This window comes from Stomoxys calcitrans, chromosome 1 (assembly GCF_963082655.1).
Source record: "Stomoxys calcitrans chromosome 1, idStoCalc2.1, whole genome shotgun sequence".
NCBI classification, from domain to species: Eukaryota; Metazoa; Arthropoda; class Insecta; order Diptera; family Muscidae; genus Stomoxys; species Stomoxys calcitrans.
Window position 1 is genome coordinate 52,327,960 of NC_081552.1, and position 25,280 is coordinate 52,353,239.

The 25,280-nt window shown below is 39.0% G+C and overlaps 1 protein-coding gene across 1 annotated transcript; it reads right to left on the reverse strand.

The window, feature by feature from the left end:
* Nucleotides 1-1,714: 1,714 nt before the first annotated feature.
* Nucleotides 1,715-23,495, reverse strand: LOC106094278 (serine protease inhibitor 77Ba-like). Its single transcript, XM_059360948.1, has 6 exons — nucleotides 23,034-23,495; nucleotides 22,011-22,902; nucleotides 3,848-4,124; nucleotides 3,587-3,782; nucleotides 2,127-2,305; nucleotides 1,715-1,990 (listed from the first exon to the last, which is right to left on the reverse strand). Exons 1-6 carry the CDS (start codon nucleotides 23,050-23,052, stop codon nucleotides 1,730-1,732), a joined length of 1,824 nt encoding a protein of 607 aa, XP_059216931.1. The 5' UTR covers nucleotides 23,053-23,495; the 3' UTR covers nucleotides 1,715-1,729.
* Nucleotides 23,496-25,280: the final 1,785 nt, after the last annotated feature.

A 25,280-nucleotide genomic window follows, 5' to 3' on the forward strand; every position in this document is an offset into this window, starting at 1 on the left:
ATTTAACGACGATCCGAAATATATATACATTGTAGGGTCGGAAATTGATATTTCCTTGTTGCAAACGGAATGACTAAATGAATATACCCCCTATCCTACGGTGTTGGGTATAAAAAAAATTAAAAACAAGTAAAAGCGTGCTAAGTTCGGCCGGGCCGAATCTTATATACCCTCCACCATGGATCTCATTTGTCGAGTTCTTTTCCCGGCATCTCTTCTTAGGCAAAAAAGGATATAAGAAAAGATTTGCTCTGCTATTAAAACGATATCAATATATGGTCCGGTTCGGACCACAATTAAATTATATGTTGGAGACCTGTGTAAAATTTCAGCCAATTCGTATAAGAATTGCGCCCATTGGGGCTCACGAAGTAAAATAGAGAGAACGATTTATATATGGGATCTGTATCGGGCTATAGACCGATTCAGACCATAATAAACATGTTTGTTGATGGTCATGAGAGGATCCATCGTACAAAATTTCAGGCATATCGGATAATAATTGCGACCTCTAGGGGTCAAGAAGTCAAGATCCCAGATCGGTTTATATGGCAGCTATATCAGGTTATGAACCGATTTGAACCTTATTTGACACAGTTGTTGAAAGTAAAAATAAAATACGTCATGCAAAATTTCAGCCAAATCGGATAGGAATTGCGCACTCTAGAAGCTCAAGAAGTCAAATCCCCAGATCTGTTTATATGACAGCTATATCAGGTTATGGACCGATTTGAACCATACTTGGCACAGTTGTTGGGTATCATAACGAAATACATCGTGCAAAAATTCATTCAAATCGGATAAGAATTGTGCCCTCTAGAGGGTCAAGAAGTCAAGACCCAAGATCGGTTTATATGGCAGCTATATCAGGTTATGGACCGATTTCAACCATACTTGGCACAGTTGTTGGGTATCATAACAAAACACGTCGTGCGAAATTCCATTCCAATCGGATAATAATTGCGCCCTCTAGAGGCTCAAGAAGTCAAGACCCAAGATCGGTTTATATGGCAGCTATATCAGGTTATGGACCGATTTGAACCATACTTGGCACAGTTGTTGAATATCATAACAAAACACATCGTGCAAAATTTCATTCTGATCGGATAAGAATTGCGCACGCTAGAGGCTCTAGAAGTCAAGACCCAAGATCGGTTTATATGGCAGCTATATCAAAACATGGACCGATATGGTCCATTTACAATACCAACCGACCTACACTTATAAGAAGTATTTGTGCAAAATTTCAAGCGGCTAGCTTTACTCCTTCGGAAGTTAGCGTGCTTTCGACAGACAGACGGACGGACGGTCGGACGGACGGACAGACGGACGGACATGGCTAGATCGACATAAAATTTCACGACGATCAGGAATATATATACTTTATGGGGTCTCAGACGAATATTTCGAGTAGTTACAAACAGAATGACGAAATTAGTATACCCCCCATCTTATGGTGGAGGGTATAAAAAAATGTTTGTGAAACTTGTCCCCCAAATGATTCCTGTTCGAATTTACAATCCAGGGTTGCCATCAGATCATTGAAATTCGAAGATTCGAAGAAGTTTCAGCATTTTCGAACATACTCCCATTTATCAAACTTTGGTGCAAAATATTACGTTCAGGGAAACCCCTTGGGGATTGTTTCAACTGGCATTTTAGAGCCACGAAAGTTTTTAAGGCAAAAGTTTTTGGTCATTGGAAACAATGAAGATTTTTAACTTTCCATTTACAAATGTGATTTTATTTCACCAGCAAATAGTAGAAGATTTGCTGTTTTCTCTACAATTAAATAGGCAAACGGACGATCGAAATAAAATCTCACTGGTGATGCCTTATTGATCAAAGCAGCAACAGACAATGCAGCAGCTTCGGTGCCCTCTTCATTGACAATTATACGTGTCGACTGGAATATGCTGGAGACAAACACATCTTTGGAAATTTTCGTCAGATTAGCAAAGGAAGGTTGGAAGACATCAATTAGACCCATCTGAAAAAATGTAAAACATTACAATATATATTATTATATTAACTCAAAATGATACAAATAAAAAAAAAATTAAAAAAATATTTTTTTTTTTGTTTTTTGAAAAATATATAAAAATTTTCGTGTAAACTTTACTTACATTTTCCAAAATATATCGTATGGAAAAATGTGATTGAGTGGTAAATTTTGGTAAATATACTTCAACGTCTGGTGGAAACCCGTCTTCAGCTGTCTTTCGTTCCTCTTCATCGAGTTTTTGCATCATCGAAGAAATGCCCATACTTCGCAAAGAGTTCATCACATAATTCAATGTTGTGCCTATAGGGGTGACCAAGAAATGATAATACGCCTTGAAATATTTTAAACATCTACTATATTCAGCATTTTTATACCCACCACCATTGGATGGGGGTATACTAATCTAGTCATTCCATCTAGTCATAAACATCTACTATATTCAGCATTTTTATACCCACCACCATTGGATGGGGGTATACTAATCTAGTCATTCCGTTGGTGACACCTCGAAATATTCGTCTAAGACGCAATAAAGTATATATATTCTTGATCGTCCCGAAGTTCTGAGTCGATCTAGCTATGTCCGTCCGTCCGTTTGTCGAAATCACGATAGCCTTCAAACGCATAAAGCTAGCAGCTCAAATTTTGCACGGATACTCAATATTGATATAGGTCATTCGGGATTGCAAATGGGCCATGTCAGGTTAGATTTAGATATAGCTCCCATATACACCGATCTCCTGAATTGACGTCTTGAGCCCCTGCACGCCGAAATTTTTGTCCAATTTGGCCGAAGAAGTGTTCTGTTATGACTTTCAGCAACTGTGCCTAGTACGGTTCAAATCGGTCTATAACCTGATCTAGCTCCCCTATAAACCAATCTCCTGAGTTGACTTCTTGAGCCGCAGTTTTTTGTACAGACTTCCAACACCTGTGCCAAGTAAACCGATGTACCGATTTGATTTCTTGAGCCCTTACAAACCGCAATTTTCGTTCGATTTGGCTGAAATTTTGGATTTAGTGTTCCGTTATGGCTTTCAACAAATGTGGCAAGTACGGGTTAAATCGGTTATAACCTTATTTATGTCCTATATAAACCGATCCTCCAATTTGAATTTTTGAGCCTTTACAAGCCGCAATTTTTGTCCTATTTGGCAGAAATTGAGCATGTAGAATTCTGTTGAGACTTCCAACAACTGTGCCAAATAAGGTCTAAATCGGTCTTTAGCCTGATATAGCTCCCATGTAAATCGATCTCCCGATTTGTCTTCTTGCATTTGGCTGACAGTTTGCATGCGGTGTTCTGTTACGACTTCCAATTACTGTGCTAAATACGGGTCAAGTCAGTCTATAACCTGATATTGCTCCCATGTAAACCGTTCTCTCGATCCTCCTTGTTCGGTTCCTAGACGCTTTAAATTTAGCTGGTTCCACCGAAATTTCAACTAAATTTAGTTTTCATAAATTTTTTGCAGATTCCATGGTGGTGGGTTCCCAAGATTCGACATGGTCGAACTTAGCACGCTTTTACTTGTTTACGTCAAGATGCTTTATTTTCAATGACCAATCACTTTTACTTACCTTTCTTGGGTAGAATAACCAACATGGACATGCGATTAGATTCACCATAAGGCAACTCCAACACATGACTATCTATGGCCTTTATTTGGGCATAATTAAAACTGCCAGTTTGCATCATCATTTCCACATTGCCAGTTACATTGCCAGCCTCATCATGGAAAGGCACCCAATGGGTGTTGTAAGATTCAAAAGGGAACTTAATTGAAAACAAAAGTTTGTTATCTAAAAACAAAGAGAGTCTCTTTTCATTTCGCAGTTTACCTTCCATTTTCCTTTGAAATATAATGACGAGATCATTAAAAGTTGAACACCTATCAAATCTTGTGGCAAGACACTGTGACGCAATAAGCCTCTGGTGGCTTTGGCTATTTCATCATTGATTTTAACAAACGTCGTATTGACATCGGCAAAATTAACCGGTGTTAGCACAGAGCGATATTCCCGGGCTATAATATCTTCGTAGTCATGTTGAACGGGCTTATAGATATCAGTATAGATGGCCTGATAGGCAGCGAGCTCTACGAAATTAGTGACAGTGCTGGAAAAATAGGAATAATAAGAATATTAAAAAAAAAAAATTATGTATTGGCAAAATTATTGAGATCCCATTGCAGGATATTGTTCGGCTTTAGACATTGTTAAATGCTTTCTATTCAAAGATTTGTATAGCAAACAGCATTTAAAAGTCAGGAAAATTTTGTATAAAATTGACAAAAGCCAAGTTATGACATAAATTAAAAAAAAAAAAAAAATAATTAAAATCGTGCTAAGTTCGGCCGAATCTTGTAAACCCTCCACCAGCGATTGACATTTGTGAAGTTTTTTGCTCGGTATCTCTTTATAGGCAAACAAAGGATAATGAATAAGAATTACTATGCTATTGGAGCTACGTCAGGTTATGAACTGATTTGGGCCATACTTGGCTTGCATTTTGGAGACCATAGTAGATACCATTGTGCAAATTTTCAACCAAATTGGAAAAGAATTGTATCCTAAAGGGGCTCAAGAAATGCAATTGGGAGATCGGTTTATATGGGAGCTAAATCAGGTTGTGGACCGATTAAGACCATATAAGGCACGTAGATTAGAGGTAAAAAATACAGGGACTGTGCGAAATGTCAGCAAAATCGGATAAGAATTACGCCCTCTAGGGACTTAAGATGAAAAATTAGGAGATCGGTTGATATGGGAGCTATATCAAAACATGGACCGATATGGCCCATTTACATCCCAACTGACGTACACTAGTGGGATATTTTTGTGCAAAGCGGCTTTTTCGAAAGTAAGCGTGTTTTCCACAGACAGACGGTCAGACGGACGGACATGGCTTGATCGACTTAAAATGTCATGATGATCACGAATATATACACTTCATGGGGTCTAGACGAATAGACGAATAGGAGTTTCCAAACGGAATGACGAAATATATATATATATATATATATATATATATATATATATATATATATATATATATATAAATATATATATATAAATATATATATTTCGTCATTCCGTTTGGAAACTCCTATTCGTCTATTCGTCTAGACCCCATGAAGTGTATATATTCGTGATCATCATGACATTTTAAGTCGATCAAGCCATGTCCGTCCGTCTGACCGTCTGTCTGTGGAAAACACGCTTACTTTCGAAAAAGCCGCTTTGCACAAAAATATCCCACTAGTGTACGTCAGTATATATATATATATACATATATATATATATATATATATATATATATATATATATATATATATATATATATATATATATATATATATATATATATATATATATATATATATATATATATATATATATATATATATCTTTTTGAGTCTATACGGAACAAACAAATTTACAAACCCACAAACAAACAAACATACAAACAAACACAAAAACATATATATATATATATATATATATATATATATATATATATATATATATATATATATATATATATATATATATATATATATATATATATATATATATATATATATATATCTATATATATATATATATATATATATATATATATATATATATATATATATATATATATATATATATTTATATATATATATATATATATATATATATATACATATCTATATATATATATGTATATATATATATATATATATATATATATATATACATATATATATATATATATATATATATATATATATATATATATATATATATATATATATATATATATATAAAAATGAATTTGTGTTTGTTTGTATGTTTGTTTGTTTGTGGGTTTGTAAATTTGTTTGTTCCGTACTCAAAAAGTGATTTGTGGGGAGTGGTCCGGAAGGAGCAATAGGCTATATAATTTTTTGATATCGCATTGGGGGCGTACCCTCCCCCTTACCCCAAAAGTACCAGCCAAAAATAAAAGTGGACCGATTGGGGTCAATATGGGACTTAAATGAAAGGTATTCAAGAGTAGAGTACAAATTCCATATTAAAAATTGGGTCCAAGTAATTGGGGGGGCGCCCCGTCCCCAAAAACCCCCAAATTGGTTAATTCGACGATAATGACAAAATGGGAATCGAATGAAAGGTACTCGGGACTAGATTACGAATATGGTCCGGAAGGAGCAATAGGCTATATAAATTCTTGATAACGCAAGGGGGGCGGACCCTCCTACTTACCCCAAAAGTACCACCCAAAACCAAAAGTGGACCGATTGGTACGATACGGGATTTAAATGAAAGGTATTCAAGAGTAGAGTACGATGTCCATATTACAAATTGAGTCCAAGTAATTGGGGAGCCACCCCGACCCCAAAACCCCCCAAATTGGTTTATTGGACGATAATGACAATATGGGGTTCGAATGAAAGGTATTCGCGAGTATATTACGAATATGGTCAGGAAGGAGGTATAGGCTATGTAATATGTTGGAAGGGGGCGATTCCTCCCCCGTTACCACAAAAACGCCACCCAAAATCGTAAGTTGACCGATAGGGACAATATGGGTATCAAATGAATGATATTGGAGAGTAGAAAGCGAATGTGGTATAAAAACTTGGTTTCAAGTATCCAAGGGATAGCCCAAGCCCGAAAATTGATCCAAATAGACATATTGGACGTATTTATCAATATAGGACTCAAATGAAAGGTATTTGGGAGTAGACAACGAATATGACCTAAAAAACGAGGTCCAAGTAATTGATAGTCGCCCCATCCGCGATAAGCTCCCCAAATGGGAATACTACTCAATCATAGCTAGATGAAACTCAAATGATAGGCATTTGAGAGCAGATTACGAATATGACATTAAACTTTGTGTCCAAGAATGCAGGTGGTGTTTTACCTCCTAACATCACCTCCAATAGGTTATTTGACCGATCAAAACAATGAGGAATTAAGTGATAGTTTTTTTCGAGTTGAGTGCGTTATTAAGATTTGTGCTCAAGTGGCAGTGTGGCGCACAACCTTCATATAGACGCCCTCCACCACGCCCTCCTACACCAATCATGACAATATGAGGTTAAATTAAAGGTATAAGGTTGTGTACTGCGAATCTGATATCATTATTCTGCTCATATATCTAGCGGACCACCTCACCCCAAAACAGTGGATCAATTATAATGGACTAACGGGACACTGTGTTATTTAATTAATATGTAGGCCGCCATAGCCCCGAAATTATAACATTCAGCGTGAAAGCAGGCGTTGCAAACCTTAACGATAAGGTTGCAACCATTTTTAGCTCACCGATAGACGAGACCAAACGACATATTGCTGGGCAACACATTTTTGTTTAAGAGTTTTACACGGTAAGAACTGTCGCCATCACACCAAATAAATAGACTGGCAAATTAGTTTTTTACCACAGAAAATCGTTAAATATGACAATTCAATCTACATGTATAAAAATGAATTTGTGTTTGTTTGTTTCTTTGTTTGCTTGTGGGTTTGTAAATTTGTTTGTTTCGTATAGACTCCAAAACGGCTGAACCGATTTCTTTCAAATTTTCAAAGAATGTGGATCCGGAAGGAGCAATAGGCTATATAATTTATTGATATCGGTAGGGGGGCGGACCCTCCCCATAACCTAAAAGTACGACCCCAAAATAAAAGTGAACCGATCGGGACAGTATGGGATTCAAATGAAAGGTATTCAAAAGTAGACTACGAATTTCATGTTAATAATTGAATCCAAGTGACTGGGAAGCCGCCACGACCCCAAAATCCCCTATAATCGGTTTATTAGACGATAATGACAATATGGGACTCGAATGAAAGGTATTCGGAAGTAGTTTACGAAGATGGTCAGGAAGGAGGAAAGGGCTTTTAAGTTTGTCGATATTGGACGGGGCGGACCCTCCCCCCCTACCCCAAAAACACCACTTAAAATCAAAAGTGGACCGATAGGGACAATATGGGTATCAAATGAAATGTATTGGAAAGTACAATACGATTATGGTATTAAAAATTGGGATCAAGTATGCGAGGAGTCGTCCATCCCCAAAAACTCCCCCAAACACACATATTGGACGTAAATATCAATATGGGACTCTAGTGAAATGTATTCGGGACTAGACTACCAATATAATGTAAAAAATGAGGTCCATGTAATTGGGGATCGCCCCACCCCCCAAATGAGAACATAATTCGATCATAGCTAGATGAGCCTCAAATGAAATGCATTTGATAGCTGATTACGAATATGATATTAAACTTTGTGTCCAAGAATCTAGGTGGTAGTTTATTTGACCTATTAAAACAATGGGGGATCAAGTGATAGATATTTTTAAGTGGAGTGCGCATTCAAATTTGTGCTCAAGTGGCAGATGGATTGAGGCGCACAATCCTACGCCCCCACCAAAGGGCTGTATACACCAGTTATGACAATATGGGGTTCAATTCAAAGTATAAGTTTGTGGACTGAGAATATGAAATCTTTATTCTGCTCATACATCTAGCGTACTACCTCACCCCAAAACAGTTGATCAGTTATACTGACCCAATAGGACACTGCCGCCATACCTCCGAAGTTATGACTGCTCCTTTCACGAGCAGTTACAAACCTTAAAGTCATGGTGGCCGCCATTTTAAGCTCATCGACAAGGAGCCCTAAAGACCGACAAATTAGTTCTTTACCACTGAGAATCGTTTGGTATCGCAATTTGATTTGGGCCGGGCCGAATCTTACATATCCATGGTAGGGGGCATGGATCTCATTTGTCAGTTTTTAAAGGATAATGGATAAAAATTGCAAAGCTATTGCAACTATTTCAAGTTATCAACCGATTCGGACCATGCTTGGTTATGCTGTTGGAGTGAAAGTAATTGTGCAAAATGTTAAAAAAATTGAATTAGAATTGAGCCCTATAGTGGCTCAAGAATTAAAATTGGGAGATCGGTTCATATGGAAGCTATATCAGGTTAAGGACCCATTCAGACCATATTTGACACGTATGTAAAAGGTCGTAGGAGAAGTCGTTAAAAGAATGTTTAGCAAATTTGCATAAGATTTGCGCCCTCTAGAGGCTCAAAGAGTCAAATTAGGAGATCGGTTTATATGGGAGCTATATCAAGTTTTAAACCGGTTTAGACATACTTTGCACAGATGTTGGAAGTCATAACAAAATATCTTTTACAACATTTGAGACAAATCGGATAAGAATTGCGGTGTTTAGGGGCTCAAGAGGTCAAGATCCAAGATCGGTTTTTATGGCAGCTATATCAAAACATAGACCAATATGACTATGACGGATGGGGTACCTAGGGGGCCACCCCACTCCCAAAACTTACCAAATATATATATGGGCCAATCACGACAATATGGTACATAAATGAAATTATTTAAGATTGGAAAACGTATCTGATATCCAATTGCCGGACCAAGTGTTGGGGGCCGCCCTCCCTAAAAACACCCCCATGACCATCGCAAATAGAAGGTATTTCAGTGTAGAATATGATGTCCAAATGTGGAACCAAGTGTTTTGCGGGTCGCCCCTCCCCAAAAACACTTCCAAAGAGCACAAATTTACGAGTATAGCAATATGGGGCTCAAATGAAAGGTCTTAGTAAGTACCCTACGAATCTGATACCAATATTCGGGAAAATTTTTCTATGGGCCCATCCCACCCCATTACACCACCCAAATACGAAATATTTGCTGACCATTGCAATATGGGGCTTTATTAAGAGGTCCTTTAGAGTAGAATACGAAGCTGGTATATATTTTCAGAGAAAGTCACTGAATGGCCGCCCTGTCCCCCAGAACACAACCCCCAAACTGGACATCTTTGCCGACTATACAAATATGAGGCGCAAATGAAAGTTATTTTGGAGTAGACCACGAATCTGATATCAACCTTCGCGACCTCACTCCCCAAAACACACCTAAATCGGACATATTTACCGACCAGGTCAATGTGCGGCTCCAATGAAAAGTATTGGAGGACAGAGCACGAAATTGATACCCATTTTTGGGACAAATTTTCTGGGGGTCTACCCCTTTCCAAAAACACCCCACAAATAGCAATTATTTATTGACCATCGTAATATGTGGCTCAAGTAAAGGTATTTGGGAGTAGAATTCGAATCTGATATCCAAGTGTGGGATAATGTATTTGGGGCACCGCCCCTTCCACAAAAGAACAAATTTACACACCAAATGAAAGGTATTTGAGATTAGAAAACATATATGATAACCAATTTTGGGGAAACGTGATTGGGGTGCGCCTCATCCCATAAACTTCCCTCTAAACAATGGCAATATGGGGTTAAAATAAAAGCTATTTGAGAGAAGAGCACGATGCGGATATTTTTTCAGGGTCCACACCACCCCTTAAACCTTCTTACTCCCATAATCCCCATGAGAATATCGGGCTCAAATAAAGTCTCTTAAGAATCGAGTACATCTAACATCCAAACTTAAATAACCCTAAACCCATTGATTGAATTCATAAATCGGTAAAGGGATTCAGATAAAGGAATTAAAAATGCTTAACTGTTAGCAAAGCTATATACATACAAATACTATTTCCGTAGCATGGTATTTCACTTAAAGCTCATTAATTGTCGAAAATAAATATTTAAAGGATAATTTTGTTCCATATAAAGTAAAAAAAGGTGCCGTGGAACGGACCCGGTTCAGCCGGTTAAATTTATAAAAAAGTAAAAACGCATTAGATACCTACCACTATGTGTACATTTATCATCCCATTTTATATAACTACTAGCTGACCCGGGAGCGCTCCGCTGCGCCTTCTTTTACTTACTTTATATGGAACAAAAGTTTCCTTGGAATATTTATTTTCGAGAATTGAAGAGCTTTTAGTGAAATACCATGCTACGAAAATGGTTAATCGCTTGACAAACAGTTTAACAATATAAGTGTCATTATCTGAATAAAGATCATAAGGGTATTTATTGGTCTACCCTTGGTTTAATGGTCCTACTTTTGGATATCAAATTCGTATTCTACTCCCAAATACTTGATTTGAGGCCCATATTGCGATGGTCTGTAAAACATTGCTGTTTTTGGGGTATTTTGGGAGAGGGGTAGACTCCCAGAAAATTGGTCCTGAAAGTGGGTGTTAATTCTTGCTCTACCCCCAGTACCTTTCATTTAAGCTCCACATTGACATGGTCGGTAAATATGACCGATTTAGGGGTGTTTTGGGATTGGGGTTGTCCCCCAAACGCTAAGACCGGAAAATGTGTTATATCTGTATATCATTTATTTGAACCCCATATTGCCATTGGCCTCAAAATTGGATATCAAATTCGTTTTCTAATCTTATTTAAACTCGTTATTGCAAAAGTCAGCAATTATTTCGTTCCACTCTCTTTAAGCCCAAATTGTCTTGGTGAGCAAATACGTCCTATTTTGGGGGTTGTCATGGTGGTGGGAAGTCCCCTAGACAGTTGGTCCCTAATTTTGTTATCTGATACGTGGTCTACTCCCAAATACTTTTAATTTGAGCCCCATATTTCCATTGTCGGCAAACATGACCGGCTTGAGGGGTGTTTTGGGGGATGGCCACTCAGTGAGTTGGCCTTGAAAATATATATCGGATTCGTGTTCTATTTGGGTGGTGTTGTGGGGGTGGGTGGCCCCATAGACACTTTTCCCGAATATTGATATTAGATTCGTGCTTTACACCCAAAGACCTTTCATTTGAGCCCCATATTGCTATGGTTGTAAATTTTTCCCCTTTGGGGGATGTTTTTGTGGAGAGGCGGCCCCCAAATACTAAGTCCCATATTTGGATATCAGATTTGAATTCCACACCCAAATAACTTTTATTTAAGCCCCATAATCCCATGGTCAGTAAGTAAGTCCTATTTGGGGGGTGTTTTGGAGAAGGGGTGGACTCCCAGAAACGTGGCTTACAATTGGATATTATATTCGTATTCTACTCTCAAATTCCTTTCATTTGGGCACATTTTGCCATTGTCGGTAAATATGTCCGATTTAGAGGTGGTCCCCCTAGCACTTGGTCCGACAATTGGAAATCAGATACGATTCCTTATCCTAAATACCTTTCATTTGAGTCCCATATTGTCGTGATTGGTCTTAATATATGTTTGGTAGGTTTTAGGGTGATGCGGCCCCCCTAGGTACCCCATCCGAAATTTGGATACCAAATTTTTACTTTTGGGTTACTATATGAGAGCACACAAAATTTCGCTTAAATCGCAGCACCCATCTCCGAGGTCTGGCGTTTCTGAAAATTAGGGTATGGGGGAGGTTCCGCCCCCCTTCAGATATCAAAAAATGTAGTACCCTATTTTCACCACGGGATCATTATGCACCACCTGTGAAAATTTCAAGAAAATCGGTTCAGCCGTTTCTGAGTCTATAAGGAACAGACAAACAAACAAAAATTGATTTAATATAAAAGAATACTATATCCATACTGGGTCCATATGACAGATTTGGTACAAGTACCGAAAGGCCTAATACATGTTATAGATTCAAATTTCAGAAATAATGGTTAAAAAATTTAGGCTTTTATGATGGTAAGACCCTAGTTCAGGTCTAATGGGGACCTAACTCTTATACAGCTAGAACCGCAAATTCAAATTGAAACAAGTAAAAGAGTGCCAAGTTTGGCCGGGCGGAATCTTGCGAACCCACCATAAATTCTTCTAAAATATGGGAGCTATATCTAGTTATAGACCGAATTGGACCGCACTTAGCGCAGATGCTGAGAGTCATAATAGTCATAATATGGACCGAACACTATGAGCAAAGTGAAGCCAAATCGGACAATAAATTGTGGCTTGCATGGGCTCAAGAAGTCAAATCGGGAGATCCTTTATAGGGGAAATATATCTAAATCTGAACCAATATGGCCCATTTGCAATCCCAAACGACCTACATTTACAAAAAATACCTGTGCAAAATTTCTAGTAGGTTATAAAAAGTAAAAGCGTGCTAAGTTCCCCAGGGCCGAATCTTGGGAACCTACCACCATGGATTCTACAATACAAATTTATACAAACTAAATTTAGTTGCAGGGCATGATTTTATTCTACATACAAAACTTCCGTCAAACCAGCAAGAATGAAAGCTTCTAGAAACCGAACAAGGATAATAGAGAGATTGGTTTATATTGGAGCCATATAGGGTTATAGACTGACTCAGACCTTACATGGCACAGTTGTTGTAAGTCGTAAAATAACACCGCATGCAAAATTTCAGCCAAATCGGACAAAAATTGCGGTTTGTAAGGACTCAAGAAGTCAAATCGGGAGATCGATTTATATGGGAGCTACAACAGGTTATAGACCGATTTGGACCGAACTTATTACAGTTGTTGAAAGTCAAAACAAATCACTACATGCAAAATTTTGGCCAAATCGGACAAAAATTGCGACTTGTCAAAGCTCAAGAAGCTAAATCTTGGAGATCGGTTTGTATGAGACCTATCTCAGGTTAAAGACCGATTTGGGCCGTACTTGCCACAGTTATTGGAAGTCATAAGAAAGAACAATTTCTGCAAAATTTCAGCTAAATCGGCAGATCGGTGTGAATCGTTTTGGAAATCGGATCACAAACGAAGATTTGAGTGACCAACAAATTTTCGAAATATACAGGCCACCAAATTTAGTCGCCCGGGCAACCTAGTGGCTGGAAATTTTGCACGCGATCTCGTTAACAACCCAGCTCTAGTCATTCCAAATTTCAAAGAGATATCTAACCGTTCTCACACGGCATATTTTTTAATAATTACTATCTGGACTAGGCCCGCTCCGCTGCGCCATCTTTTACATTAAGCAATTAAAGAGCTTTTAGTGAAATACCATGCTACGAAAATAGTATATCGCATGACAAACAGTTTAACAATATAAGTGCTTTTATCTGAATCCCATATGATCTCTATTGGTCTACGAATTTAAATTTGGATGTAAGGTGTACTCCATTCTTAAAGTACTTTATTTAAGCCCGATATTCTCATGATAACTGATTGAGGGGTGATTTCGGGGGCGAGGTGGTCCCCCAGACACTTGGCCCTGAAAAACTATGAGCATCGTACTCTCAAATACCATTTTTTTAAACCCAATATTGCCATTGCCCTAAGGGGAGTTTATGGGATGAGGCGTCCCCCAAACACATGGCCTCAAAATTGTTTGTCAAATTCGTTTTCTCATCCTTTTATTTGATCTAAATATTCCCGTTGTCGGTGAATTTTTGCTATCTGGGGGATATTTTAGGAAGGGGTCGTGCCCAAATACTAGGTCCCACATTGGATTCGTGTTTAACTTCCAAAGTCCTTTCATTTGAGCCCCATATTACTATGGTCGTAAATTTGTCTTCTTTGGGGGATGTTCTCGAGGCGGCCCCTCAAACACTTGGTCCCACATCTGGATATCAGATTCGTATTCTACACTCAAATACCTTTTATTTAAAATCCATATTGCCATGGTCAATAAATAAGTCCTGTTTGGGAGGTGTTTTGGGGAAGAAGTGGACCCCCAGAAACTTTGTCCCAAATTTGCATATCAGATTCGTATTCTACTCGCAAATGCCTTTCATTTGAGTCCCATATTGCCATGGTCGGTAAATATGTCCGATTTAGGGGTGGTCCCCCCAAACACTTGGTCAAACAAACGTGATTGATGTATATAATATTTGGTAGGTTTTGGTACCCCATCCGAAATTTGGATACCAAATTTTTGTTTGTAGGTTACTATAAGGGAGCACACAAAAATCGCTTTAGTCGCACCACCCATTTCCGAGATCTGGCGGGATCATTATGCACCATCAGTGAAAATTTCAAGAAAATCGGTTCAGCCGTTTCTGAGTCTATAAGGAACACACAAACATACAAACAAACATACCTACAAACAAACACAAATTGATTTTTATATATTAGACTAACCGAAGCGGGCCTGCTCCGCTGCGCTTTCTTTAACTCTCTAATATCATTTAGGATAAGGACACTTCGCCCTGAATGTGTATATCTAATTCGTGCCACTGTATCTTATGTCCAACTATAACGCTGAACCCCCTGGTTTAAACCTCCTGGCGATAACATCGGACAAAATTTAAAGCGGTGGTGATCCCCTTTTAATGCTGGCGACATTTGCCATGCATGGTCATGTAAAAGATTCTCCCCAAAGAGATGTCGCACTGCGGCACCGCATTCGGACTCGGCTATAAAAAAAGTCCCTTATAATTGAGTTTAAATTTGAATCGAAAAGCTTTCATTGATGTGTGAGAAGTGTACCCCTTCTCGGTTCCTTTGTCAATTTTTTCTCCGGTTTAGAGAGACACTTGGCCCTTAATGTAAATATAAGCTTTGTTCTCTACTTTCAAATACATTTTATATGAGCCTTCATAATGGCATGATCGGTAAATAAATTCAGCTTGAGGGTGGGATGGATCCCAGGGACTTTGTGCCTAAAAGGAGTAAAAATTTCCCAGAAAATCAATCAATTTAAACCTCAAATAGCTTTTATGTACAATAATAGGGAGGTGTTTTCGGGTGGGGCACTTCCCCAAACACACGGCTCTTCAATTGGATATCAAATTCGTTTTTATACCCTCCACCATAAGATGGGGGTATACTAATTTCGTCATTCTGTTTGTAACTACTCGAAATATTCGTCTGAGACCCCATAAAGTATATATATTCTTGATCGTCGTGACATTTTATGTCGATCTAGCCATGTCCGTCCGTCTGTCCGTCCGTCCGTCCGTCCGTCTGTCTGTCGAAAGCACGCTAACTTCCGAAGGAGTAAAGCTAGCCGCTTGAAATTTTGCACAAATACTTCTTGTTAGTGTAGATCGGTTGGTATTGTAAATGGGCCATATCGGTCCATGTTTTGATATAGCTGCCATATAAACCGATCTTGTGTCTTGACTTCTTGAGCCTCTAGAGTGCGCAATTATTATCCGATTGGAATGAAATTTTGCACGACGTGTTTTGTTATGATATCCAACAACTGTGCCAAGTATGGTTCAAATCGGTCCATAACCTGATATAGCTGCCATATAAACCGATCTTGGGTCTTGACTTCTTGAGCCTCTAGCGTGCGCAATTCTTATCCGATTGGAATGAAATTTTGCACGACGTGTTTTGTTATTATATCCAACAACTGTACCAAGTATGGTTCAAATCGGTCGATAACCTGATATAGCTGCCATATAAACCGATCTTGGGTCTTGACTTCTTGAGCCTCTAGAGTGCGCAATTCTTATCCGATTGGAATGAAATTTTGCACGACGTGTTTTGTTATTATATCCAACAACTGTGCCAAGTATGGTTCAAATCGGCCCATAACCTGATATAGCTGCCATATAAACCGATCTTGGGTCTTGACTTCTTGAGCCTCTAGAGGGCGCAATTCTTATCCGATTGGAATGGAATTTCGCACGACGTGTTTTGTTATGATACCCAACAACTGTGCCAAGTATGGTTTAAATCGGTCCATAACCTGACATAGCTGCCATATAAACCGATCTTGGGTCTTGACTTCTTGAGCCTCTAGAGGGCACAATTCTTATCCGATTTGAATGAATTTTTGCACGAAGTATTTCGTTATGATATTCAATAACTGTGCCAAGTATGGTTGAAATCGGTTCATAACCTGATATAGCTGTCATATAAACAGATCTAGGGATTTGACTTCTTGAGCTTTTAGAGGGCGCAATTCCTATCCGATTTGGCTGAAATTTTGCATGACGTATTTTATTTTTACTTTCAACAACTGTGTCAAATAAGGTTCAAATCGATTCATAACCTGATATAGCTGCCATATAAAACGATCTGGGATCTTGACTCCTTGACCCCTAGAGGTCGCAATTATTATCCGATATGCCTGAAATTTTGTACGACGGATCCTCTCATGACCATCAACAAACGTGTTTATTATGGTCTGAATCGGTCTATAGCCCGATACAGATCCCATATAAATGTTCTTTCTATTTTACTTCGTGAGCCCCAATGGGCGCAATTCTTATACGAATTGGCTGAAATTTTACACATGTCTCCAAAATATAATTTAATTGTGGTCCGAACCGGACCATATCTTGTTTTCTCTCAAGCACCTTTCGTTTGAGCTATATATTGTTGTGATTGGTCTAAATACCGGGTTGCGGATTGTCCCCGAGGCGGGTTTCGGATGGCCCCCGAGGCATCCGACCCCAACAATATAAACCATGTTTTGTTTTGCACGAATCGCATTATCAATCTACGAGATCTGGTGGTTTTGAAAATTAGGGTAATGAGAAGAGCTTTTTAGGGGAGGGATGGCACTCAGACATTTCGACTCAAATATGGCTTTCAAATTCGTGTTGCACTCCCAAATCCATTTAATGAGAACCCATATTGCCATGGTCAGTAAATATGAAATGTTTGGTAGGTATTTTGGGGCTGGGGCGGCCACCGGCACTTTGCCCTGAAAATAGATATCAAATTCGTTCTTTACTCCCAAATACAGTTGATTTAAGTTCCATATTGCTATAGTCGGACAAGTTCAAACACTTGTCTCCAAAATTGGATATCAATTTCGTTTTCTACTGTCAAATACTGTTAATTTGAGTCCCATATTGTCAAATTTGGTCAATTAACCTATTAGACGTACTTTTAGGAGCAAAAGCGCCGCCATGCTCGACTAACATGACCATTTGGGGGTGGGGCGACCTCCCATATCTTGGACCTATCAACTGCCGAGTACTTTTCATTTGAGACCCACATTTACATGAACGTCGAATATATCTGTTTAGAGGAGTTTTGGGGTTGGGGCGGCCCGCTGGTTATTTGGATCCAAATGCTAATAACTCGTATTTTAGTTTCCTATACCTTTCATTTGATACCCATATTGAGCCTAGCAGTCCACTTTTGGTTTTGGGTGGCGTTTTTGGTGTAATGGGGAGGGTTCGCCCCTATCCGATATCAAAGGCTTATATAACCTATGTTTCCTTTCAGATCAGGAAGGAAAGGCAAAAGTCGGGCTAAGCCGACTGTATAATACCCTATACCTACCCTACAATTATACATATTGCCATAATCGGAAATTAAGTTCAATTAAGGAGGCGCTTTAGGGCGTAACTTGGCTCCAAATTTGGATATCAGATTCATTTTCTATTCTCAAATAGCTTTCATTCAAATACCATATTGTTATAATGGGCAATATTTGACTAATTTTTGGAAAGAAAAGCGCCACCCAGACTTGAACTCAAATTTTAATGTCATATTCGTAATCTACTCCCAAATACCTTTCATTTGAGGCCCATATTGACATGAACGTCGAACACATCTGTTTAGAGGAGTTTTTGGATTGGGGAGGCCCGCTGGGTACTTAGACTCAAATTTTGATACGATATTCATCTTCTAGTCTCCAATACCTTTCATTTGATGCCAATATTGTGCTTATCGGTCCACTTTTGGTTAGGATGGCGTTATTGGGCTAAGGGGGAGGGACCGCCTCCATCCGATTTCTAAAAATTATATGGCCTATGTTTCCTTCCACACAAACTTACACAATCTGTTAAAATTTTAAGAAAATCGGTTCAGCCGTTTTTGATTCTACGGAACAAACAATCTACTCCCGAATACCTTTCATTTAAGGTCCATATTGACATAAACGCCCAACATGTCTTAGATCCAAATTTTAATACCATATTCGTATTCTACTTTCCAACACCTTTCATTTAATACCCATATTGTCCCGATCGGTCCACTTTTGATTTTGTTTTAGGGTAAAGGGGGAGGGTCTGCCCCTTTCCGTTTTTGTTTTTGAGTAAAGGGTGAGGGTCCGCCCCCTTCCGAAATCAACAAATTATAAAGCCTATTTCTCCTTCCTGACCATATTCGCAATGTACTCCCGAATATCTTTCATTTGAGTCCCATATTCTCATTATCGTCCAAAAAACCTATTTTAGGCGGTTTTGGGGTTGGGGCGGCCGCCCATTTACCTGGACCCAATTTTTAATATGAAATTCGTTCGCTACTCCCAAATACCTCTCATTTGAGTCCCATATTGTCCCGATCGGTCCTCTTTTATTGTTGGGTAGTGCTTTTGGGTTTTCCTTTCAGACCTTCCAGACTACACAATCTATGAAAATTTCCAGGTAATCGGTTCAACCGTTTTTGAGTCTATACGGAACAAACAAACAAGCCGGTAAACAAACAAACAAACACAAATTCAATTTTATATATAAGATTTTCGGTTCTATTCCACTGTGCAGTTCTATCCCACTGTACGAGAGCGCAATTCTTATCCGATTTGACTGAAAATTTGTACTTTGACGTTTTCTGTAACATTCAGCAGATGTGCTATATATGGTCAGAATCGCTCCAAAACTCTTTATAGCTCATATATAAACAGATGTCCAGATTATATCCTTGAGCCCCTATAGGGCGCAGTTCCTGTTTGGTTTGGCTGAAATTTTCCACAACGACTACTTCTACGGCCTTTATCATACGCGCCAAAAATGGTCTGAATCGGTTTATAAGCTGAAATAGCACCCATATAAACCGGTCTCCCGATTTTACTTCTTGAGTCCTTAGAGGGCGGAGATCTTGTCTAATTTGGCTGAAATTTTCCACAACGACTACAACCACGACCTTTAGCATATGCGCCAAATATGATCTGAATCGGCCTATAACCTGATATAGTACCCATAGAAACCGAAATTTCAGCCAAATCAGACAAGAACTGCGCTCTCTAGGGGCTCAACAAGTATAGAGCCCCTAGAGGGCGCAGTTCTTGTCTGACTTGGCTGAAATTTACCACAACGACCTCTTCTTGGACCTTTAGCATAGGTGCCAAATATGGCCTGAGTCGGCCTATGAGAGTTATATCAGGTATAACTCCCATATAAACTGATCTTCCGATTTTACTTCTTGAACTTCTAGAGGGCGCAGTTCTTGTCTCTAATTTGGCTGAAATTTTCCATAACGACTTCTCCTGGGACCATTAGTATACGTGAGGAATATGGTCTGACTTAGGATATAACCTTATTAAATTGCAACTTTTGCACTTGAATATTCCACTAAGAAACAGGGGCTAACTTCTCCCATATCAATGAGTGCAGTCCGATTCAAGTTTAAGCTCAATGATAAGGGGCCACCTTTTTATAGCCTAGATCGAACAGTGTGCCGCAGTGCGATACCACTTTGGAGAGAAGTTTTTACATGGCATAGTACCTCACGAATGAAAACTACCACTGAAAAATGTTTTTTTCTGATGGTCTCGCCAGGATTCGAACCCGGGCGTTCAGCGTCATAAGCAGACATGCTACGGTGGCCTCCATAACCTGATTAACTTCCCTATTAACCGGTCTGCCGTTTTTACTTATTGGACTCCCAAAGGGCGCAATTCTAAGCCAATTTGGCTGAAATTTTGCACAATGACATCTACTATGGCATGAAACGTCCAAGTATGGCCCGAACCGGTACATAACCTCATATGGCTTCATGAGCATAGAAATTCTTATCCATAATCCCTTATTTGCCTATAAAGCGATACCAGGAAAGGAACTTGACAAATGCGCTCCATGGTGGAGGATATGTCAGATTCGGCCCAGCCGAATTTAGCAGGCTTTTATTTATTTACTCTTTTTATACCCACCACCGAAGGATGGGGGTATATTCATTTTGTCATTCCGTTTGCAACACATCGAAATATCCATTTCCGACCCTATAAAGTATATATATTCTTGATCAGCGTAAAAATCTAAGACGATCTAGGCATGTCCGTCCGTCTGTCCGTCTGTCTGTTGAAATCACGCTACAGTCTTTAAAAATTGAGATATTGAGCTGAAACTTTGCACAGATTCTTTTTCATAAGCAGGTTAAGTTCGAAGATGGGCTATATCGGACTATATCTTGATATAGGCCCCATATAGACCGATCGGCCGATTTAGGGTCTTAGGCCCATAAAAGCCACATTTATTATCCGATTTTGCTGAAATTTGGAAAAGTGAGTTTTGTTAGGCCCTTCGAAATCCTTCGTCAATTTGGCTTAGATCGGTTCAGATTTGGATATAGCTGCCATATAGGCCGACCCTCCGATTTAGGGTCTAAGGGCCATAAAAGCCACATTTTTTATCCGATTCCGCTGAAATTCGGGACAGTGAGTTGTGTTAGGCCCTTCGATATCCTTTGTCAATTTGGCCCAGATCGGTTCAGATTTGGATATAGCTGCCATATAGACCGATCCTCCGATTTATGGTGTTAGGCCCATAAAAGCCACATTTATTACCCGATTTTGCTGAAATTTGGGACAGTGAATTGCGTTAGGCCCCTCGATATCTTTCTTCAATTTGGCTCAGATCGGTTCAGATTTGGATATAGCTGCTATATAGACCGATTTCTTGATTTAAGGTTTTGGGCCCATAAAATGCTCATTTATTGTCCGATGTCGCCGAAATTCGGGACAGTGAGTTAAGTTAAGCCCCTTGACATATCGCACAGATCGGTTCAAATTTAGATATAGCTGCCATATAGACCGATATCTAGGTTTTAGGTTTTGGGGCCATAAAGACGCATTTATTGTCCGATGTCGCTGAAATTTGAGACAGTGAGTTTAGTTAGGCTCTTCGACGTCCTTCTTCAATTTTGCCCAGATCGATCCAGATTTGAATATAGCTGCCATGTAGACCGATCTCTCGATTTAAAGTCTTCGCCCCATAAAAAGCGCATTTATAATCCGATTTCACTGAAATTTTACATAGTAACTTATGTTAGGCTTTTCAACATCCGTGTAGTATATTGTTCAGATCGGTTAATTTTTAGATATAGCTACTGTACTTATTAGTATTTGGTCCAAATCGGAACATGTTTTGATATAACTGATATGGGTCATAAGGTATGAAATTTTCACCGAAGTTTGATGAAAGGTGGTTTACATATATACCCGAGGTGGTGGGTATCCAAAGTTCGGCCCGGCCGAACTTAACGCCTTTTTACTTGTTTCTACTTACTTTAAACGCTGATTTATCTGACGATAGGCTGACCTCAAACTTTGTGGACTATCATTTTGGATTCTCAAGATATTACGCAGTTCTGTTAAGGTATTGCCTTCAGCACCTTCAGTAAGCAGGACCAAGAGAGACCATACCGATAGAGGTGAGACCATATAGCTGCGATGTGGCACAGACAAGTGTTCATTGGAGATTTTGGCCAACAATTCCAAGGAAAATTCTTCAGCACCTTTGGAAACATTGAGTAAACTTCCCTCTGCAAAGGTGCCAAAATCTGTTGAAGTTCGGCTGGGTGAAGAAGACTGAACGTTGTTGGAGGCAAACACAGGAGGACCAAGTGGTAGTTTCACATTCGTCTCAAACGATGCAGATGATGGTGAGGAGGGTGATGACGAGAAAATAGTTGATCTTCCCAAGCCTAACGAAGGAGCTGAGGTAGTATAAGTGGGGTAGGTAGGATTCGAAAAGTAAGGAGTATAGGTGGTAGTATCATAATAAGGAGCTTTCGTTGTGGTGGGATATGAGGATGACGAGAATGATGAGCCTGGTGCTGAGGAGGCGAATAGGTGAACTCCCAAATCTCTCTGTAGACTTTGTGCTGGCGTGGAAGCAAATACAGGTGGTCTATCTTCATGTGTTTGCCTAGGAGAGAAATTGGTCGCCGTGGCAAATATCGATTCATCATAAGGCTTCGCCTGGCCTGAGTTGGTAAACAGCAGTTGAGAGATTCCCTGATTTTCAGGTTTAGAGGTGCCCGGTTGATTGTGCGATGAAACAAAAATTAATTCTTGGGGTACATTCACATGGCGCGTTTGTACATTTGAGGGGGTGAAGATTAACTCTGTCTGGGCTTCCACACAATATAATGTCACAAGGCAAAGGGCTATAAATACTGGAATAATGAGTCACAATTGGAAAAATTAGTCATTTTTTGAGTTAAAAAAAAAATATTGCACTATTATCCAGTAGTGGAGAAGGGTAGAGGGGGTAGATAAGTCATTACTTAAAGTAATTATCACAAACCTCTCATAGACAGCCACATTTCAGAGGTAGTTGGTTTGGAACGGTAAGCAGTTTAGCCGGTTGTGAGCAGTTGAGCCAGGCCTGTTTGTTAGCCCCTTTAGAATCGAATTAAATGGAGACTAATTCTCAAATTTAACTTAAAATGCGGTTCTTTACTTTGCTTTGTTAATTTTTTGCTCTTTATTTATGTTTATCAAAAAGTATCTTGTTTTAGCTATGGTTAATCCATACCAGCTTTTAACCAAACACTGAATTGAAAAAATAAAAATTAACTGCTCCGAAATACGTAATTTTTTGGCTAGTCTATTTGTTTATTGGTTTGCTTTTTTTGTTTATTTTTTTATTCATTTTGTTTTCTCGTCATGGGGAATTTTAATTATAATAATTTTGTTATTAAAAAAAAACTCTGCTTAGCGTTATTTTCAATGAACCACAACCGCTTTTACCCAATGCCGCCAATATACTAAAAATATTTTGTTAAACACCTGTTGCTGTTGTTAAGATTCTCTGGGAATAAAATCGCAAAAAAATTAAAACGAGCTTTGAGTTGAATCTGCCAATCTTAAGTCTTAGGGACTGATTCACTGTATTGTTAATTGGGGGAGGGTTGGGGAGGGTAAGTACCAACCTTCGTTAGGTTAAAAAATTCACACTCTTATACTCGGCAGCATTTTGTTTACTTTGGAAATTCGGCACAACACAAAAAAACCAAACAAATCAAAGCTTTAGCATTTGATAAAACCAGCTTTATTTCGGAGCTTCTGTCCGCAAAGACGTAAGAGTGGTGGGGATCACTCCTCTAACTAATTGCATGACTAGTGTTTATTATTCGTGGAATAAGAACAATTTGGGGAATGCTTGTGGACGCATGGTTTTTTCTCGAACACATCTTTTTATACCCACCACCATAGGATGGGGTATACTAATATAGTCATTCCTCGAAATATTCGTCAAAGAACCCATAAATTATATATATTCTTGATCGTCTCGACATCCTGAGTCGATCTAGCAATGTCCGCCCGACCATCCGTCCGTTCGTACGTCTGTCGAAATCACGATAGCAATCGAAGCGAGCCGCTTGAACTTGAACAGATATTTAATATTGATGTAGGTCGTTGCGGCTTGCAAATGGCTCATATCGGTTCAGATTTAGATATAGCTCCCATATAAACCGATCTCCCGATTTGACTTCTTGAACCCCTGGAAACCGCATTTTTTGTCTAATTTAGCTGCAATTTTGCATGTAGTGTTCCGCTATGACTTCCTATAACTGCGCCAAATCGGTGAAGAATGTGATATAGCTCCCATAAAAACCGATCTCCCGATTTAAATTCTTTAGCCCCTGGAAGCCGCAATCTTTATCCGATTTGGCTGGAATTTAGCAAATGATGTTCTTTTTGATTTCCAACAACTGGGCCAAGCAAGGTCCAAAAAGGTTTTGAACCCGATATAGCTCATATATAAACCGATCGCCTGATTTGGCTTCTTGAACCTTTACAAACCAAAATTTTTGTCTGATTTGGCAGAAATTTTACATGTAGAGTTTTGTTAATACTTCTAATAACTGTGCCAAGTTGATTAAAATCAGTCTATAACCACATGTTTTATGAGGATTTTGTTGATCAATGGAATTTTGAGGTCTCTCGAGGGGGAGATGTGCACAGAATGTTAATGGTGGTCGTTCGGCGATTTCTCGCCTACTATTGTCTGGATTGGCACAAAGCTCAATTATACCCTTCGTAGGATGATCGGGAAGATACAGGGTACAGCACAGAAGGTGAAGTGCCCCAAGAGCGGCGCGGAATGCAGTTCTCGATCTCATGCCTTCCCGCTTCTGTGTTGGATGTGTATTAGGTTAAGTTAGCTCACATCGTATGAAGCTTCACCCATGGTGAAGTTTTCTATAGGAAAAGTTCACCCAGGGTGAAGTTTTCTATAGGAAAAGTTCACCCAGGGTGAAGTTTTCTATAGGAAAAGTTCACCCAGGGTGAAGTTTTCTATAGGAAAAGTTCACCCAGGGTGAAGTTTTCTATAGGAAAAGTTCACCAAGGGTGAAGTTTTCTATAGGAAAAGTTCACCCAGGGTGAAGTTTTCTATAGGAAAAGTTCACCCCGGGTGAAGTTTTCTATAGGAAAAGTTCACCCAGGGTGAAGTTTTCTATAGGAAAAGTTCACCCAGGGTGAAGTTTTCTATAGGAAAAGTTCACCCAGGGTGAAGTTTTCTATAGGAAAAGTTCACCCAGGGTGA

Excerpts from the sequence above, each read along its gene's own strand:
- LOC106094278 (XM_059360948.1), bottom strand. Across the intron at positions 2,306-3,586 it reads GGTTATTCTACCCAAGAAAG|GCACAACATTGAATTATGTG; the intron begins GTAAGTAAAAGT and ends TCACCCCTATAG. Across the intron at positions 1,991-2,126 it reads TACGATATATTTTGGAAAAT|ATGGGTCTAATTGATGTCTT; the intron begins GTAAGTAAAGTT and ends ACATTTTTTCAG.